At 41.2% G+C, this 20398-nt stretch overlaps 2 protein-coding genes across 3 annotated transcripts in view; both read right to left on the bottom strand.

The window, feature by feature from the left end:
- The window catches only part of lg3h19orf53 (linkage group 3 C19orf53 homolog), a 56752-nt gene that overhangs the window by 24133 nt on the left and 12221 nt on the right, over positions 1 to 20398 (bottom strand). The window lies entirely within an intron of this gene.
- Positions 1 to 20398, bottom strand: part of LOC125883944 (uncharacterized) — a 51894-nt gene that overhangs the window by 24133 nt on the left and 7363 nt on the right. Inside the window, exons 5-17 of one of the 2 annotated variants that reach the window (XR_007448617.1) lie at positions 19787 to 19815; positions 18767 to 19049; positions 18372 to 18415; positions 16625 to 17147; positions 15759 to 15806; positions 15412 to 15455; positions 14924 to 15212; positions 14415 to 14455; positions 12864 to 13149; positions 12437 to 12486; positions 10954 to 11230; positions 10479 to 10507; positions 9522 to 9798 (exon numbers count right to left, since the gene is read on the bottom strand). Coding sequence is in view for 1 of the 2 variants with exons in the window: in XM_049568610.1 (XP_049424567.1) it covers positions 9522 to 9798; positions 10479 to 10507; positions 10954 to 11230; positions 12437 to 12486; positions 12864 to 13149; positions 14415 to 14455; positions 14924 to 15212; positions 15412 to 15455; positions 15624 to 15806; positions 16625 to 17147; positions 18372 to 18415; positions 18767 to 19049; positions 19787 to 19815 (2355 nt within the window). In the remaining variant the exon portion in view is untranslated. Of the gene's footprint in view, positions 1 to 9521; positions 9799 to 10478; positions 10508 to 10953; positions 11231 to 12436; positions 12487 to 12863; positions 13150 to 14414; positions 14456 to 14923; positions 15213 to 15411; positions 15456 to 15623; positions 15807 to 16624; positions 17148 to 18371; positions 18416 to 18766; positions 19050 to 19786; positions 19816 to 20398 lie in introns of both variants that reach the window. The other variant, XM_049568610.1, reaches the window with a different exon arrangement.

Below are 20398 nucleotides of genomic sequence, written 5' to 3'. Positions count from 1 at the left end.
TCGCAGGAGGGCATGTTACTCCGCATGCTGAATCTGCCCCACAATGAGTTCAGGAGAAGCTTGTTACAATTCCTGACCGCCTTGTTGACACAGATTTTGTCAGCATCGAGTAAAATCCTCCTTTTCATGGTAGTCACGTATGTACTGGGCTTTCTCTGCAGGAGTAATGACATGCCCGGGGTAGCCTGACGCCTCCTGCTTACACTTCAAAAACGTCTTGACATATTCCTTGAACAAGGTGTCTGTCTTGTTTGGGAAATGCCACACTTCATCAATGCAGACAATCAGGTACCCCTTCTCGACAGCTTTCTGAAGTTCAAACGAGACCCACACACCTGACAGCTGTCGCTCGGCGTCAGTATGCGCACAGACACTGGTCTGGTTTAACTCAGCACCACACCTGCCACACAACGTAAACATGAGCCAGTTGTGACACCTGTAGGGCAGTACGGGTGGTACAGACCTCTGGGAGGAAGCACGGTACACTTTACAAACCCGAAATAGTTTTCTACCGGACCAAAATCTCGTGGATAATTTGAGGGTGTCCAACCGGTATTGTTTTTTTGACTGTACAGTAGGATACAGGCTTGTGAATTCGTAGTATATGATTTTCTCATCTGCGTTATCTGCCTTGTGGTTCATCTTGATGGCGTTTGTTCGACCTCCAAAAAGGGCTTGTCGTGGGTCGAGGCGTTCTTTGAGCCTGTAAGTGTTGAGGTGCGCCTGAACAGATGGGTCTGAACGTTTTAGCGCCTCCCACTCACATTCCCACATCACCACCACACGCAGACCATGCACACTTTTCAACGCTGATATTTTTCACAGAATGAGTGGTACAGACTGCCATAGGTTTTTTTGTGACAGGATTCACTTCGGTCTGGACGCAACACTTGACACATCCGTGAAAAAGCATCCCGCAAACTCGTAGCATGTGTTTGTGGCCCTGTTATACCCATCCACAAAAACTGCCCAAATTGTTGCTCACCGTGGTTCAAAGCGTGTCTAATCTGGAGCCTTCTACCTGGCCACGTATTCCAGCCATTGCATAGACACCTCAGAATAGGTTTTATTCTGCCGTGTGTATGCGCCTTCATACGTGAGGGCAAGGGTGTCTTTGGAGAAAACGCGTTTTGAAAACGCCCATGCAACTCGTCGCCAGTGTCGTGAACGCGAACGGGTCGAGGTCTGTGCACCTGATAAATGTCTCACGATAAATTAGACAGGCCTTGCGAAGCACTTCTACATCATTAACACAGTAGTGGCGAATTTCTGTCTGGAAATCAAAGGTTTTCTCACGGACGGTGTCATACCAGATCATGAACCTATGCTTGTCACTGTCAGACATGGTGTTGTACCGTAATAAGAGGGTCGGGTATTTCCCACATAGTACTCGTCGCCCTGGTGTTGAACTGCGGAAAATACCCTTCTCCATGTCCTCAAAACCCATGGCAGCCGGTGTCCTGGATAAACGCATGGGTAGAAAGCTGAAAGAATCGATCCAGCGTTGCTGGAACGCCTTGTCATACATCAGGATGACCCTACTGCCACGCATGGTTACTGTGGGAGGGATCCCTGTTGCACAAAATATTCCAGCAGTATGTAATTATCAAACCCAGAGGCGTTGTGTGCAATAAATGTGTACCCCTATATTTTGGCTGCCGGTACCGTTTAACAAACGTGTCAACGCATTTCAGGGTGTTGAAACAAAATTTGTTTCCCTCTGTGTCCATAGCACACACAAAGTTTGCTTCGCTTGCCCTCGTGATAACGTGTCTCAAAATCAAAAAATATGTATTTTGTGTGTGGGTTTTGTTTTTTCAGCGGCTGGATAAAACATTGGTGTACAGCATCGCTCTCATTTAGGGCCTCGCCGCAGTGTGTACACTTTGGTGGCTTGCATTTATGCTGCGTTCTTGCCGCATTGTAGGTTTTACCACACTCTTCACAATATTTCACTTTGTCACACGGCGCTGCGTCGTGTTTAGAGTGAGTGTTTATGCTGATTATAGCAGTGTCTGGACTTGCAGATTCGTTTACACCCTGTACATTTTACAGTGGCCCTGTGTGCATGTGACACTGTGTATAACAAACATTGCAGAGGTATTTACAAACGTGCTTAAACGGTTCTGTGTATGAACCGTAACAGTAGTCACACACATAGGTCCCGCCAAAGAAACCGGTTTTATTTACAATCAGGTAATAATGGTCATTGTGCAGGTACATCCACACAGTGCTGGCGTGTACAGCGTCATGGGTTTTGTAACACTGCAGGTGTTTACGCCTGAACCATGGTGGAATACTACGATTTTTATGTTTAAGTGATGTTCAAATTTTGTGATATCAGAGAGCGACACCTTGTGGGTTTCATCAAATCCTACAGCGCTATGCAGTTGTTTAGCATACTGCATTTTATCAGTGGCAGACAAGCTTTCATTAACAAAATGGGCGAGACAAAGAGAGAAACAAAGACTGTTCTGAGACACGTCGTTTTCAGGGTTATACAGGTGCCTTCCTTCTTAGATAAAATTTCATCATAAGGACGCTTCCTAGCCTCAGTCTAGAACCACCACCACTACTACCCCGTGCCACGGTCACAACAAACTCCAGATCATCATCTGTCAGCGACGTGTCATTACTCTGCACAACTTGAGAGACCACCTCCAAAAACTCGTCAGCGTTATATGCGTTGTCAGAGCTTAAAACAGCCTGCACATCGCTGGCTAGAGATGGTCCTCTCAAAACCACATTTAATACACTACCTGCAGGAGAGTCCTCTAAGGCTGCACCAATCACGCATGACAACCTCTCTCTAACACCGTCAATTGCCTGGGTGATGTTATCAAGACTAACGTCTCTGAAATCGACCCTCTGGCGAAATTCGGCAGCGTTGAATCTAGGTATGTCACGGACACGCAACTGTGCACCGCCTGTACTGGTAGATGGAACAGCAGGTGTTCCTTCTACCGGATTTCCTGCGCCGTGTTGACAGACCATAGAGTTACTCACAGAACCGACAGCAGCATGTTCAGCACAGACCCCGCGATCACTCACATTCACACCAGAGACACTCACGGCCCCAGAACTGATAGCAGCATGCTCAGCAGAGGCACCAGAGACACTCACGGTCCCAGAACTGATAGCAGCATGCTCAGCAGAGACCCCGCGATCACACACATTCACACCAGAGACACTCACGGACCCAGAACTGAGAGCAGCATCATCAGCAGAGGCTCCATTATCACGCACACATTCACACGAGAGACACTCACAGTCCCAGAACTGACAGCAGCGGCATGGTGATGCTATATTATCGTTGTCACTGTTGTTATTATTAACACCGATTTCTACAATAACATCAGCATTAGATGTAGCGGAGTAGCAGCAACACCAGAACCTGAACCGCAAGCGAGTGATGGTGATGACGCTGATGATGATGGGCATAAAATTCTGTCTCTTAAAAACAGTGCTGTTCTCTTCTCTATCCCCGCATTCTTTTATAATGTATCTGGACCAGCGCATAACACTGCTGTGGCTAGCCAATACATCTGGTCCAGAGGGTGTGTTAAAACGTTCCCTAACTGTACCTGTCAAAGCACGCCCCTCTGTAGTGCACTGGGACGAATCGACATTATCAGTAAAATGTGTGCTTTCGTCATCTGTGTCATAACGACCATCCCGACCTGGGTGCTCATTCGTTTTAACATTTTCCTCGGTGGTGCCATTATCTACGTTACTTAACAATGTGCTCCTGTTTTTCTATACAGTGCGTCTACTAAGTTATTTATTGATGTTGTGATTGTGTGCTGTAATTCACTAAGGTGCCGACGCTCTGTTTAAGCAAATGTACCTGTGTATTAAGGGCTCTGTAGCGTCGCTCGTTAGTTTTAGTGCTCCTAATCAGGTTTCGCCGCTCGCTTGCCAGGAGGAGGTATCGCGTCTCGGCAAATCTTTTCTGACGCTGTTCGCGCCTGATTAGCCTAGCCTGATGCCTGCACCTGGTTTTGAGCAATGCGTTCTCTCTTGCTAGAACAGCCACTGGGGTGGGAGAATCAGAGGGTGAGACAGGGTCGGTAATAGGCTGAGGAGGGTAGGCAGCTGCTGGGTGGAGGCGGGACGTATGGCTCAATACACTCTCAACATCAGCATCAACAACTACACCTACACCTACTGGATGAGACAGGGGTGAGGATAGGCCGGGAGGGCTGGAGGGATGGCTTGGATACGCATCAACAAACACTACACTCTCATCAACATCAACAACAACACCTACTGGAGGAGGCAGGGGAAAAGGGATAGGCTGAGGCGGGCTGGAGGCCTGGCCTGGATGTGCATCAATAAATGCTATGCTCTCCTCCTCACCGTTTTCAACAACAACGTCAGCAAAAACACTGGGAGGAGGATATTAAGCGGTTACAGGTGATAAAGTCAGTAAGTCGGGTAAGTTACTGTGTCGGAACTCACCACTACTGTCTAACAGATCATCAAAATCTGTAATATAGTCAGCACCTATTAATAATGTGGGGATTGTGGGAGATTCCCACACACACCTCCCCGCTGCGGAGCAGAAGCAGCACCAGTATCAGCAACGCCAGCCTTCACAGGTGTACTCGTAGAAAATAGATCTTTGCTTACTTCGTGCTGATGCTGTAGGCTGGTGTTCTGTGGTGGAGAGAGCGACTCCTGCTGACTCCACAAAGCCTCTGTAGATATTCCCACGTTAAATAGCCGCCGGTGCGGAGGAGGAGGAGGAGGAGGAGATGGCCCGTGTTCCTCACTGATCGATGCCCTCTCACGCTGCTGGGCGTCCGCTGTTCCGCCGACTTCCTCTCGACCGTTAGGAAACGAGTTCACAGACTCCCCGACCTCCTCGAATGTGCCGTTGAAGCACTCCTCAACAGCCGTTGGAGCCGATTCTACACCGCCCGATCCTAGTGCGCTCCACGCTTCACCCGCAGATAATCCCTGGACAACCAGTAACGCAGCTACGCGGCGCTTGTTTCTTGCGTGGCCAGCTCAGGCGGTTGAGCACTGTTTAAAAAAATACAACATTAACGTTATCATTATTATCAATATTATTATCATTATTAGGCTGCTATTATTATTATTATTAGTATTATTATTATTATTATTAAATAACGACGTGTCTTACGTGAGAAATCCTTGTCCTGACGGTAACCCTCTGGAAATTTTCAGCCGGGTAGTCCTGGTGAATCGCCCAGGCACTGTTATGGAAAAAACAAAAACAAACAAAACGATATGTTAGCAGTATTCTGTATCCGACACATATTAACATAATATTCATATAAAGTAGCGTTAAAACATTGTGTCTTACGTGTTAAACCCGCTAGAAAACTGATTGAGGGGTCTCAGTGGCCTGCGCTGTGCACTGTGGAGAAAGAGGAGGTAAAACAGATGTTTGCAATGATGCCGCAAGCATTCCCCCATTAATGATAAATAAAATATAAAAATAAAACAGTCTTACGGTATAAAATCTCTAGCAGCAGCAGAGGCTGGAGGGTCTGTTCTGCGCCTTTTCAACGAAAGTGAGCGTCTTTGTGCTGCAGCTGGAAAGTAATACCATTTATTTAGCTTAGTAACACACTCTTTAAAATAATAATAATAAAATACATTCATTAGATCAAGATTTAAAACGAAAATACATTCGTTAGATTTAGAATTTAATAACAGTAATAATGAAAATAAGTAATCACACACAAGCACGCACACTACGAAATGATATGTTAACTTACGGCTGCTGCAGCGGGTGCAGGGGCACGGTTTTCAACTCCGAATCGTCAGCAGCTGTACCTAATGAGAAATACTTTTTTTTTTTGTAGTTGTTGTTTTTAGAATGTTTTTCTGAGAAAAATTAAGTATCTAGAGAGCAATGTTATCCAATATAGTTTAGGCACGCTTACCGTTAATTGAGGCCATTGTCCGCAGTAAAAGCTGTAGAAAAGGGTCCGCTGTGTTTCACGCAACCTAGACTTTTTTTAAAAGATCCTCTGCTTGTTTCACTGGGATTTTTATACATTTGGGTAAAACAATAAAACAAACACGACACACATCATGAAACCCTGATTGGTTGTTGGTCTAGCCTTGCTGTATGATTGGCTACTGTACTTTCTTCTCGTGTTTTGCCCGGACATGTCTGAACATTTATTACACCGAACAGATGCTGCACAGCAGGGGGGTCGTTGTAAAAACATCCGTGCATTCTTAATTCCTCTGATCTCGGACATCCGGCGCCATGCGCAGTGGTCTGGGCTAGGTGAAGTGTTGAATCAACACTTGTCGCTACTTTCCGGCGAGGTGACGAATCAACACCTGTCGACATTTTTCCGTGCAGGGGCGCAAGGAGGGGCTTTTGATTAGCCAATAGTTAGGGTTTCATTGGAAACCAGCCCCAGAAGGAGGCGCTATGTTTAACCAATGAGAGCAGGATTTTCGTATGACGGAGGGCTTTTGATTAGCCAATAGTTAGGGTTTCATTGGAAACCAGCCCCCCAGAAGGAGGCGCTATGTTTAACCAATGAGAGCTGGATTTCATATGACGGTGTGGGGGGGGGGGGGGAACCGGAAGGGGGGTGGGGGGTGGGGTGGGGGAGGGGCGGGTGTAGGGGGGGGGGGGGGGGTTCACGTGCACGCACGCACGCACGTCTCACGTGCACGCGCATTTCACATGCACGCGCAAAGCTGGTCCCCTTATACTACTCAAATTATTTCTTAAAGAATGATTTATTGCTCCCTGAAGGTGCGTACACATAAAGTAATGTAACAGCTTTGTTATCTAATTTGCCCTTAAGCAACATGTAACTTCCCTCTTTATCTTTGACTTCAGATATGAATTCAAAATTTACTGCATTAGAAATCAGGTTAGCTACCCCCCCTCCTCCTTCCAGATTTATGTGATGAATAATATGTATTTTGAAAACCCAGTCTTTTAAAATTTTCATGCTCTGCTGGGGATAGGTGGGTTTCCTGCCGAAAAATTATCTGCAACCATTCTTGTTCTCTTTGCAATGATTTTACTCTATTTTATTGGATTATGCAGGCCATTGTGTAACTATCTTGTATTCCTGTTTATGCATATATTCTTTTTACATTGCTTAAACTTGTGTAACACTGCCCACGACAACCTATCGAATACAATTAACCACATAAAGCTTGCAAGAAGAAAAATACATATTCAATCCCAAAGGAAAGAAGAGAAAGAAAAATAATAATAAAACCCACGGAAAACAGGAAAAAATCTCAAAGTGAAATCTCGAATTGAGAGGAAATCCTCGTGTCAGTCGAGGACCTCCCTTGTGTGCGAAAAAAAAAAGAAGCCCTCTGTACCTTTACCGTCAGCTCCAAAAAGGGTTCATCTTTAACCGGTTAGGATTCAACTCAGGCAGGGTCGAAGAGTGACAGTAATAAATCTTCTGGTAAACTGTCCAAAAATAAGAAAGAAGAATCTTTGAGTGACAAGGCTTTCTGCGAAGAAACTCCATAGCCTCTCTTGTAAGCGCTCCTGGTCCACTGTGTGCCTGCAGCGGTCTGCATCTGCCCTCTCCCACGTTGCTAGTCTCGGCTGTTTTGGCGCTTAGCATCAGGCTCCTTGAAGTTATCTAAGGAGAATCCTTTCTTGATCAAAGATTTAGCTGCTTCTGATGCACTCTTGTAGATTTGGGCTCCGCTGTCAAAAACACCCTCAGTTTAGCTGTATATGTCGTCTGAAACCGGATTCTCTTTGCCTTAAGCTCCTTCAATATCGCTGCGTATGCCTTTCTTTTCTGCAGTATCTCGGAAGGATAATATTGGTCGATGTAAATCCTCTTCCCTTCATATTGGACCTCTCACTTTTTCCACACAGCATGCAGCACCTGTTCTTTCACTATGTACTCCTGGAAGCAAATCACCAACGATCTGGGCTGTGCATTCCGGGGAGGCTTATAGGGAGTTTATACTTCTGCATTAAATCGACACCGTAGCTACGGCGTAGGCTCGATGTAGAGCCTACAATGTACCCTACATGCACCTCCCCAAAAATTTAACTATTGTGGCAACCCAGACCTCCTGTCTGTTTTTGCAAGCTGAAATAATTTCACTCAGTGTAAACGAAGCTTTATTTACTTTTATTTCACAGATAAGAAACAATAAATTGTGAAGAAAATAAAGCCTCCACAAAAATAACATTTTAAGTCTTGTGTTTAATTTATCCTTTAGGGATTTATACTTCGGATTTATCGAGGCTTTATATGAACAGAGGAAATCTCCACTTGTCGCTAGGCTAATCTATACAATGTAAAATGCCATAGGCTTTTGCTAATAACATTAGCATGTGACATTTGTTTGGAAAATGTGTTTAGTATGACAGTTGTTTTGTCTGTGAACCTTGTCATTTGGAATGGAGCAAAATGATGTACCATTACCTTTGTTAAATGTTGCTGTTACCCTGGTTTTATATGAGAAGAGGAAAAGATTGCCAGCTGCTAGGCTAATTTATACAATGTAGAATGCCATAGGCTTGTGCAAATAAGGTTAGCATGTTGTATTTGTGGGGAAAATGTGTCCAGATAAAGACAAGTATTTGTCTGTGAATGCTGCAAGTTATAGTGAAGCCAATTTGTGTACTTGTGTTTGAAATTGTCTCTATTAAGCCATGTTTAAAGTGCATTTAATGTGTGTTTTGGGTGTGTTTTAAATCAACTAAACTTTACAGCACTTCACAGAAACCTCCACTGCAGACTAATGTTTTGGAAATGTAACTGCAAAGTGACACAGACACACTGCCACACGAGTATAAATGCTCACAACAGCATTGGCAGCATGCGTAAGGTCTGTGCACAACTATAAATCCCGCTTTAGGTGCTAGTGGCTGGCCAAGTTCTGATTTTATAAGCCTCGCCACAAAATCCCAATTGGTACCCTCAGATCCTGTATTCCATGCATGCAAAGATTGTTGCAGCGTGAACAAGCTTCTAGGTTGGTTAGCTTTGCTTGCAGAGACTCTTGGTTCTCCGGTGCGTGGATAAGTGCCTCCTGTGTTGCCACGTCCCATTCCTCAATGTTGGCTATGCATTGTTCTGCCTCCGTCACTCAGGCTTTAGTGGCTGGCAGGTCGCCTGTAGCTTTTTTGAGGTTCTGGTTAATTTCTTCCCAAAACTCGTTCAGTTCCTTCCTCTTATCTTCACGAAAAGAAAGTCGGAAATCACTCGTCACTTTTAAAATTCGATCTCAGTGTCCGAATCTCATTATAGATGGCCTGCATGCTTGAGTTAGCCAAAACCTCATTAGCCTTCCCTGTCTCGCCATTGTTCTCGTAACTTTCTTTGTCCACTTTCCGCGGCTTTTCCCCCTCCATGTTGCTTTTCAGTCTAGGTTCCATGTCTAAAAATTGCTCTTCCTGGGGGTTAAAACCGACAGGTCAGGACAAGTTCTTCCACACAGCTGCCAGCCTCAGTGCCACACCAGAAGTCCCCTGCAAACCAAATCTTTGATGCTGGAATAGTATTTGTATTAACCCCACAACTTACCTGAGCTGACTTCTGACAACCTCTCTACCAGATCAGTCCTGTCCATCTCCATTAAAACCCTCCTGGTCATTTCCACAGACTGCTCGCCGTAGATCTCCACCATCAGCTCCACTATTTCATCTCTGCTTGCTGTCTCCGTTCTCTGTTTTGAGATTTTTGGGAGGCCTTTCTTCACTGTAGTGTGCTGCAGGACATGCTTGAATTGCTTGAGCTCTCCGTAACTTAAGTCTTTGAGAGTTTCAAAAAGCTTATCCATAAGTGATGTCATGGTCACCACCTGATGGATTCAAAGTAGACGGAGGACATTTATGCAATATTCCACTGTAGTGATGAAATTTTTTTTTTTTTGCATCAATGGAAACATTTTAGTAATAAGAGTATTAAAATAGCTAATAATAACCACATAAGGATAATGATATATTTGGTTCTGCATGTGTTGATCTCTGTAACATGATTAATTTAATTTTATTAACTCTCTGTCACTGTGCTACCAGAAGCAGGAGTGATCCACCTGATCACATGCTCTCGTGACTTCCACCACACGTTTCTGGTTTAAAACTTTTGAGATTTGAATGCACTGTGATGCACTAGTACTGTTTTGTTTTGCTTCATGTGTGCTCATTTGTCTATGTGTAGTTTTTTTAATATTATTATCATTATTATTATAATCATTTCCCTTTTTTTTCTTTCTCTTGACGTAATCTCTTTGTTTTGGTTGTTGTTAGTCTCCAGTATCCTTTAATTCATTAATTTATTTATTTTTTGGACATAACTGCAACTTGAGTGACTACTTATGTTACTGTCTTGTATGTTCATGGAAAATCTCAATAAATAAATAAATTTATTTATTTATTTTAAAATCCACCTCTCTACTGTCATAATGAGGATGATTTTCCAGCTGTAAAAATTAAATTAATAGTGTGTTGTGTAAAGTATGTCTAATGTGACATTACTTACCTTCTGGAGCCTTTCAGATGGATGTTTCTCTGAGGAGAAAGAAAACAGAAAATGACTCTTTGCAGATTACAAATCAGACTATAAACAACTTTAGATTAAGTTGCTTTTCAATAAAATTCTATATGAGTATTAATCGCAAAATAACACTAAAATGGGCTTGGATCTGACATCATAAAAACAGAATGAGAGAGGTTTGACACCATATCATTAACACCCATTTCAGTCAGACAACTCACGTTTTAAATGTTTATTTCAACAGCAGAACATAGTTAGAGTTTGGCGTCTAGACTCCAGCATCATTGCTCCCTGCAGATATGTTTACATGAGATACTGGGGAGTGATGATGAAATACCCCCTCTTATTGATTCAATTAAGATTAAATGTAGCTTCACTATGAAATCTAAACTCTATTTATTTAACACTTATGAGAAACATGTGATTGGGTAATGTGGCAGTTTCATCTTCTTTCTCTGACCTTTCATTCTTGAGTTGATGACTGACAACTTCTTTACTAGATCAGTCCTGTTCATGTCCATGAAAACCTCCTTGGTCACCTCCACAGACTGCTGGCCACAGGTTTGGACCATCAGATCAACTAGTTCTTTTGTACTGCCTGCCCAGTACAACTGTTTCCATGAGGTGCGTGGAAGGCCTTTCTGGAACTGCGTGAACTGTAGTAACCACTTGATTTTCTCCAGCTCCTCTGAACTCAAATCCTTCAGTGTTTCCAAAAGAATCTGTTTCACAGCTGCCTGAAAATTTTCAAGGATACGTTAAGCAAATGTGTAATTTCTGAACGGGCATGAATAAACATATTTCTTTGTATTTCATCCGTGTTTTTCATTTTAGACATGGATCTTATGATATTCTTATTTTCTCTGCATGATCACTTCAGACAATGATACAGCTAGTAATAAATGTTCTACTGATTATGTTTCCCTCTTTTTCTTAAAGTGTTTGGTTTTTCCTCTGACAGGCTCAGATTGTTATTATAAGTGTCTGACAACATTATGGAGAGGAACCCTAAAGAGGTTAACCTCTTTATTTAACAATAATATTCTTTCTGTTTAACCAGAAACATCCTTGAAATAATTTTCACCAAACACACCAGACTCCATTTAAATAAACATTAATTTTAGCATATATAGAACCAGCATATTTTCCATAGAATGTATTAAGTGGCTGTCTTGGTTTGTTGGAGTCAGAAGTGACCATATTTGGAGCTGTGGAAAAGCGAGGGATGGACCTAACTTACAGACTACAGCAACGCATCGCAGACAGCCTGTCACTCAAGCCACCCCATCATTAAATATGCGTGACTTTACGCCTAAATAAAATGTAAACAGGTGAGTTTCAGAAAAATTCATCCTCCGAATAATTGTCATGGGTATTAAAATTAGCTACAGAGACCAAAACTGTTTTTTTTTTTTGTGTCAGGCTGTAAAGATGTTTATTTCTGCTGTAACGCTGGCTTCATTTCTCAGCTCCGGAGGTTGCTGGTTGATATTTTTGCATCTAACTGAATGAATTAAGGGATTATTTCAACCAAAGCAGAGTTTGTGATTTTTAGAACAGTGGAGAGACTAAACTAGGTGGTTTTTGTGAGACTTATTTTGTTTCTGTTGTCAGACACTTAGAATAACAATTGGAGCCTGTGAAAACAAGCACATACAGTGGATGTAAATCGATGGTGTTCATTTCATTACAGTTGCTTTTGCCATTTTTGGATGCAGTGCTCAATACTGGACCACTTTCAAAAATTGTTGTTCCCATTAGTTACTTAAAGGCAAAATAGGGTCCAGGTTGGAAAACACAAAAGTTACCCTTCAATACTGTGAGTATCATCCAATTTAAAACCTTTGGTTTGATTTGTATCAGCATTTATAATGTTCAGGATGAGGATGGTTTTCAACCTGCATCTACTGAATGAAAGCTGTGATGTGTAAAGTCAGACTCACTTTCTCCAACACTGCAGTTTGATGTTCATCCAGAGTGAGTGAGTGTTTCTCTGCAGAGAAAAAACATTTAAAATGACTCAGAGGATTATACTCTAACCTAACGTAGAAAGTATAATCGACTTTATAAAGGCTCAGTCACCTCAAGAATAAATACAGTGGATTCACAATATCATAAACACGGTCTAAAAGCAATCCAACACAAAAGTCCTGCTATCATTTCTTAACTCATTAAACTTATGACATTCTGTGTGACTGTTATTGATTTAATTATGATTCAATTGATTTATTGATCCCTGCTCCATTTTTTTCACATTGGTACTGATAGAGTTTGTACACAAGCAGATTTACCTTCTTCAAATTATGAATCACAAAATGTATTTATTAGACATTTATGAGACACATAAGATTATGATATTTTTTGACTCACCTTCAAGTTCTGAGCTGGGCTTTGACAACCTCTGCATCAGATCAGTCCTGTTCATTTTCTTTACAGCCTCCCTGGTTAACGACACAGACTGCTGGCTGTAGGTCTGCAACATCAGATCCACTATTTCTGCTCTGTCTTTTGTGAGGCTGATCGGTGATGACATGGCTTTGAGTTTCTTCTGGCAGATGATCCACATCAGGAACTTCTTGAATTCCTCGAGCTCCTTGTCACTCAAACTATTCAGAGTTTCCAAAAGCAGCTGTTTAACCACTGCCATTGTGGCCACCTGAAAGAATCCATACATTTATTGGACATATATTCAGGGTTCCGGGCGGCACGCTGGTGTGGTGGTTAGCACTCTCGCCTCACAGCAAGAGGGTTGCCAGTTCGATCCCGGGCGTGGGAGCCCTTCTGTGCGGAGTTTGCATGTTCTCCCCGTGTACTCCGGCTTCCTCCCACAGTCCAAAGACATGCAGATTGGGGACTAGGTTAATTGATAACTCTAAATTGTCCATAGGTGTGAATGATTGTTTGTCTCTATGTGTCAGCCCTGTGATAGTCTGGCGAGGGTGGTCCAGGGTGTACCCTGCCTCTCGCCCGATGTCAGCTGGGATAGGCTCCAGCCCCCCCGCGACCCTCAAGAGGATGAAGCGGTTAGAAGATGAATGAATGAATGAATATTCAGGGTTCCTACACATTTGGAATTTCAAAATTCCCTACTTTTCCATACCCTAATTTCCAGACTTCTCTGTGTTTTGTTTTTTTCAGAGAATATGCGACATCTGAGTAAATACATCAGTGTATCATATTTCACATCATATTTAATTATTCTCAATAGGCGATTGTAGCCAAGTACCATAATGGCATACAAATAAAAACTCAAAGGTGCAGTGTTGGAGTGAAACTTTATACCTGGAGGGCTGGAGGAGGGTCATGGGGCAGCGGACTGGACATACCACTTGTCAATCAGGTAAAAGGGGCGGTATGTTTTCTGAGACGTTTGCTCTCACACAAACTGTGCTTGGCCCGGCATAAAGCACGATCCGGATTGATTAAATTATTTTTGGAAATACCTAATTTTAGAAAACAGTATTTTAGAGCAGTGGTAATAGTCTGGAAACATGAATTTTTCCCCATACTTTATTTCTCATTTTCCATACTTTATAATACCTGGAAATTGATCAAATTTATTTCCATACTTTTCCATACTTGCGTAGGAACCCTGTATATTTAATCCACAGGGACAATTACAAATGTGTTTCTTTGCACCACATCAGTGTTAATGGAGATGTGAGTGGTACTGGCAGATCACATAAGGTGGATCGGTTGTTCTTTATAAATTGGTACATTTGCGAAAAATTTGAGTTTGGGTATATTTTATGTTCTTTTGAGGAACCAAAGTACAAATCAAAAGATGATTCCCTTTTCCTTCTTCCTTTAATTCTTATAAACTGTTAATTGTTTCTGATTTCATTTACAGGCTGCGGGCTTTTCACAAAAACTGTGAAGAGGCTGTTTTGTATTAAGTCAGACAGATGTGACATTACTCACTTTCTGGATCAGTGCAGATCGGTGTTCATCTAAGCGTTTCTCTGAGGAGAAAAGTGTTAAAAGTCATGAGTGACTGATCGAACATCTGACAATAAACATTGTTATCAGAACATTTTACTTTGTTAAAAAAAAAATGAAAATAGGCAAAACTAAACCACCTCAATAGTAATTTTTGCCCCCTCTGCCCAAACACTTTTCATATTTCACATTAGCCATAAATTATATTTTCTATGAAGAGAGTGATTCTTATTTTCTCTAAATCATAAATCTTAATATTTATAATTTAAAGAGAGCAAAATGTGAGGTTACATTTGTAACCCTGGTTCTCTGAGTGAAGAGGCTTCCCCTCCACCCAGAGATATATTATATATATCTCTATTGGAGACCTGAACCCTTAGAGATATATACAATATATCTCTGGGTGGCGGGGAAGCCTAGAACGACACAGAACACGGTTTACACACTAAAGACAGACATGTTAAGGACCAGTAAGTTCTTCATTTTCTTACTCTTGGATTGTGAGCTGCTGTGTGACAACCTCTGCACCAGATCAGTCCTCGTCATCTCTTTTAATACCTCCTCGGTCTTCTCCACAGACTGTTGGCCGTAGGTCAGCACCATTAAAAACACTGTGACCTGTCTGTCCTCTATCTTCAGCGGTATTAATGTGCTGTCTGAGAAGCATCTGTGGAGGTTAGTCTGAGTCTGGAGGACACTCTTGAGGATCTCCAGCTCCCCATCACTTAAACCAACCAGTGTTTCCAAAAGCAGCTCTATGACAGACGTCATTGTTTCCACCTGGTAAATTCAAAGGAAATGTTCAAGGGGCAAGAGTACAGTTTATCATCAGGGATGATTACAGATTTTTCTGTTCACATGTCATCAATGTCTGTGTTTAAGAGATGTGGATGTGGTAAGAGTTAGTTATATCACACAAAGTAACCATTGTATTTGTCCAACTGATCACATAATGTCAGACTGAAGCGACATTACTCACCTTCTGGATCAATGCAGGCCAATGTTCATCCACGCAGTGTTTCTCTGAGGACAAAGGAATTATGAATGAATGACTGACTTAACATCAGGCTTTACAATCAGACACGGTCAGACTGTTACAATTCTAATATCAAGGATTTATATTAGAATTGGTAAAATGAACAAAAAAATCAACCTTAATAGTAACATAATAAAAATCAATGACAGTTTTACCTGGGGTCTTCTTTGCTATTAAACTCTGTGTTAAAGGTTCATATACGGAAATGTAAATTAAAATAACTACAGTGCTTAGAGGAACATTATTTTGATTTTGTTTTTTGTGTTTTAAGTTTTTTATAAGACACATACCTTCCTGCGTGGTACTCACACCAAACGCTTCAGCTGATGATCCTGCAGCTGCAACATATTTAATGACAGTTGTAATTGTAATAATAAAAACACTGTGTGAAGCCTTTATGTGTTCTTGTCCTGAGTGTCATACTGAGTCCTCCTGAGAATAAAATGTCTTTAATATTTCAGTTTCAGGTGTGTGTGAACTGAAGGCAGGAGGAAGCCATGGTTACAGAGACCACAGAGGGAATCAAAGAAAATAATCTGGCTGACACAGATTGCCTGTCTGTCTCCACAATGGAGTGCAGTATAAGTCAAATCAAGGCTTTACACAGAGACAACTAAATGAATGAATGTGAAATCATGGAGACAACATTTGCCAAATTCCTAGAAGGCTAAATACAACACAAGACCGATAAAGAGCTCAAAATACACAAATTTAATGGATCAAAAAACAAAGAACATGTGGCTCAATCACAAAGAATGTTTTCAAAGAAAAGATGTTGAAACCTTTGAAAACACAACAAAGTCAACAGATTCATTCATCTCTCAAAACATCTTTACTCTGAGGTAATCTCTGTCTCATTTCACATTTACTTTTTATTTTGTAAGCACAAGTAAATTTAGTTTGTTAAATGAGTCACTTAATTTCACAGAGTGAGAAGCATATTTCCGTATTTTTAAATGACGGACAACTAACTCTGTGAAGCTGATATTTAGTTTTTAGTTTGAGAGGTGTTGTTTTAACTCTTTGGTTGTTCTGGGGTCATGGCAGGCCTACATGTTGTTACTGTATTGCATTAAACTATAAGCTGCTGATTTTGTAACAATACATATTTATTTATTATTACATCTAAAGTTGCAGTTATCATCTTCAATCTTACCTTTGTGTCCTGAGCTGGTCTCTGACAGCCTCTGCACCAGATCAGTTCTGTTCATGTCTGTCAGAACCTCCATGGTCACCTCCACAGACTGTTGACCGCACTTCTTCAACATCATATCTACCAGTCGGTCTTTCATGTTAATTTGTCTCCTCGGTGACACAAATAGAAAGCTCGGTTCCCTCCATGAGGTGTGTGGTGGGCTCACTTCACCCGATGAGGACAGTGAAGGGCTCCATTTACTCCATGAGGTGTGTGGAGGGCTCACTTCACCCGATGAGGACAGTGGAGGGCTCCATTTACTCCATGAGGTGTGTGGAGGGCTCACTTCACCCGATGCAGCGTGTAGAGGGCTCAGTTCACTCCATGAGGTGTCTGGAAGGCTCAGCTCTTCCCATGAGATGAGTTCAAGGCTCCTCTGGAAAAACGTGAACTGCAGCAACACCTTGAATTTCTCTAGCTCATCGTTACTCAAATCACTAAGTGTTTCCAAAAGCAGCTCTTTAACAGCCCTCATTGTTGCCACCTGGAAAATTACAAGTATTAGTTCATAGTGGAAAACAATGTTTATTAGATTTATATTTTGGCTCCTGGTCAATATCAGTATTATCATTCTTTTCAGCTGTTGGAAGACGTGTTTTCTTCAAGATCACCTAAGGTACTGATAAACTTGGTAATTATCTGATTGTTAAAGGAGAAGATGTTTCTTTTTTTCTGCTACTCTTTAATATCTGTAACCTGATTAATGTTCTTTTAATTTTATTTCCAGGCTGAAATCACTGGTGAGGCTCGGAACAGAGCAACTACACAAAGAAGTAACGCCATCCTAAGATCACTACAAATTTGCCTATATAAGAAACTGCAGCACAAGTGATGTCATCTCCACAATACCCGAAGCACCTAGAAAGTCCTGTCACATATGCCAGACTGCATATAATGGATTTTATTTCTGCTTTTAATTAAATTCAGCCACACATCCTTATCAAAGAAATTAGTTAATCTGAATATGAACACTTTTAAGTGAGCAGTACTAACCTTTTTTAACAAATAGACCACAACAGGTGGAATTTAGCTCTGCCCTCTCAGACACAGCAGTACTGGGGCCCCTCAGGAATGTGTCAGCTAACCTTTTCTGTTTACTCTGTTTACAAAAGACTGTATCAGCTTCCTAATCACTTTGTAGTGAAAATACTGTCATTTTCAGTCTCCTCAGAAGCATCTTCAACACGAGCAGCCACAGGGCTGCTTTGGACAAGCTTACCGACTGTGATGACCATCAGCTTCACATCAATACATGTAACACTGTGGAAATGCTGCTAAATCCTAGATCAATCAGAGACCGGAGTTCTGCGGCCATACATGGTCAGGACATCTAACAGTCAGTTCATATAAATATTTAGGGGTCCATATTGATAATGAGCTGAGCTGGCACACAAAGGTGGCGAGTGTTTGTGCGAGAATCCACCAGCGCCTCTACTTTGTCTGAGTTTTCGTTGTTGATGACATCACCGCAGAAACAGGTGGCAGCACAATGAAGATGTTTTATCATTTCCTTGTTTAGTATTTTGTTTAAGTCTTTGAAAAACAGTTTAAAAATACAACGACTTGATAAAAGGAACATTAGAAATATTTAATTTAAATCATAAGTTTGGTTTCATTGGTCATAATCAATGCTGATATGAATTTAAACCTGCATCTTATGTAATAAAAGTTGTACTCTGCGTGGTCAGACAGAAACGGCATTGCTTACTTTGTGGATCAGTGCAGACAGGCGTTCATCCACAGAGTGTTTTTCTGAGGAGAAAGAAAGGAAATAAAAACATGTGACTGACATTAGACAATACCGTTGTAGGGAAAAATAAGAAAACACAATACAAAGACGTCAGCACAGAATTACACTCAAACCTTGACAGATAATTCATCAGACATTTTGCCTCCTTACCTGAAATATTTTTCCATACTTCACATTAGTCATAAAAAATATCTTGTTCACCAGATATTGTGTCTTTTAAAATGTCTCTTTTTTCTACATCATAAATCTTATTATTTATAACGTGAAGAGATGAAAACAGATTATAAACTTATGAGACACATGTTTAGGAACAGTTTTATGATTTTAAGATGTTTTTGTCTTTACTGTCTTACTTTTGGATCCTGAGCTGCTGTCTGACAACGTCTGCACCGGATCAGTCCTCTCCATCTTCTCTAAAACCTTCCTGGTCGTCTTCACAGACTGCTGGCCGTCAATGAGCACCATAAAAAACACTGTGTCCTGCATGTCTGCCGTCATCAGCAGCCTCCGTTGGATATCTGACGAGTGAATTTGACGCAGGAACCTTTGGAACACCCAGAGCTCCCTGAGCTCCACATCTCTCAAATCAGCCAGTGTTTCCAAAAGCAGCTCTATGACAGATGTCATTGTTTCCACCTGGTAAATTTAAAAGAGATGTTCATGGGGCAAAAGTGCAGTTTGTTAGCTGGGATCATTACAGATTTGTCTGTTCGCATCTCATCTATGTCTGTGTTTTAGTATTGTGGATGTTGTATTGGTTATTTCACACAAAGTAATGATAGAATTAATAATATTTGTCAAATTTATCTCAAACACCTGTTTTTTTTGTTTGGTTTTACAAACTGTAGGTGTTTACATTTTTTAGCAATATCAAGTTCATCAAGTACTTTTACAAGTATTTTATTCTTATAAACAGGTTCATGACTTTATTTCATTGCCTGTGTTTAACTGTTTCAAAGATGGTTCTATAAAAACTGTGACGAGCCTCTTGATTTTATAAATGGAGTGACTGTTTTGAAGTTACATATTTTCTTCAAATATAAAAAAGTAAGAAACACCTACTGTTATCTTTCTGTTATTTTGACTACTGCGAATTTCTCTCTCCGTCACAGATAAAAAAAAAAACAAAATCAAGATTAAGGTACTATATATTCCCCCCAAGGTAGATATAACACAAATTATCAAAATTATTGATAAATAATATTCATGCTTAAGACCTTGTGAGTACATGATGGAGCTTGATCAGTTAGTGAGAAATCTAAGGAAAAAAAAAAATCTCTCAAGATGTCTTCAAGATGAGGATAATTTTCAGACTGCATCGCCTGAATAAAAGCTGCACTGAGTACAGTCAGGGCTGATGTGACATTACTCACTCTCTGGATCAGTGAAGGCCACTGTTTCTCTGAGGAGGAAAAAAAAGAGTTATTTAGTATTTTATTTAACATCAGGCTTAATGAACATTTATGATCCAAATGATTTCATCCCAAAGTGACACTTCTGGTGACATAATATGTGCAGCTTCCGAAAGATGTCCCAACAGTGTTGAATGGTTTTAAATACATTTGCTATTGCCATATACACAAACTTAAAAAAATCTGGGGTCTCATTTCTAACTATTGTGTACACACAAAACGAGGCCTCAAAGAGGCGTACGCCATTTTCCACACAAAAAGTTGCAATCTACAAAAACAAACTTGGCGGGAGAATGTGTGCACCTGTGAGGAAACTCTGACACAGTGGTACATGATGGAGACAGGACAAATTGGAAATGCAAATGGTGAGGTGCTGAATTTAAGCCGGATGGTAGAAATTTAAATGTGACAGGAATCACACACATTAAATTTCACTTCATCTCACACATTACTTATAGATCCACTTTATCATGAACATTCAGTCCAACTGGGCTATCTGTGCTTGTGCTCATGAGCCTCAACTTTTCCATAAGCACCTTTCAGTTGTAAAAAAGCACAAGCCAACCAAAATCT

The sequence above is a fragment of the Epinephelus fuscoguttatus genome, linkage group LG3 (assembly GCF_011397635.1).
Source record: "Epinephelus fuscoguttatus linkage group LG3, E.fuscoguttatus.final_Chr_v1".
In the NCBI taxonomy this organism is placed as follows: domain Eukaryota; kingdom Metazoa; phylum Chordata; class Actinopteri; order Perciformes; family Serranidae; genus Epinephelus; species Epinephelus fuscoguttatus.
This window is presented reverse-complemented; position numbering and strand designations above follow the sequence as displayed.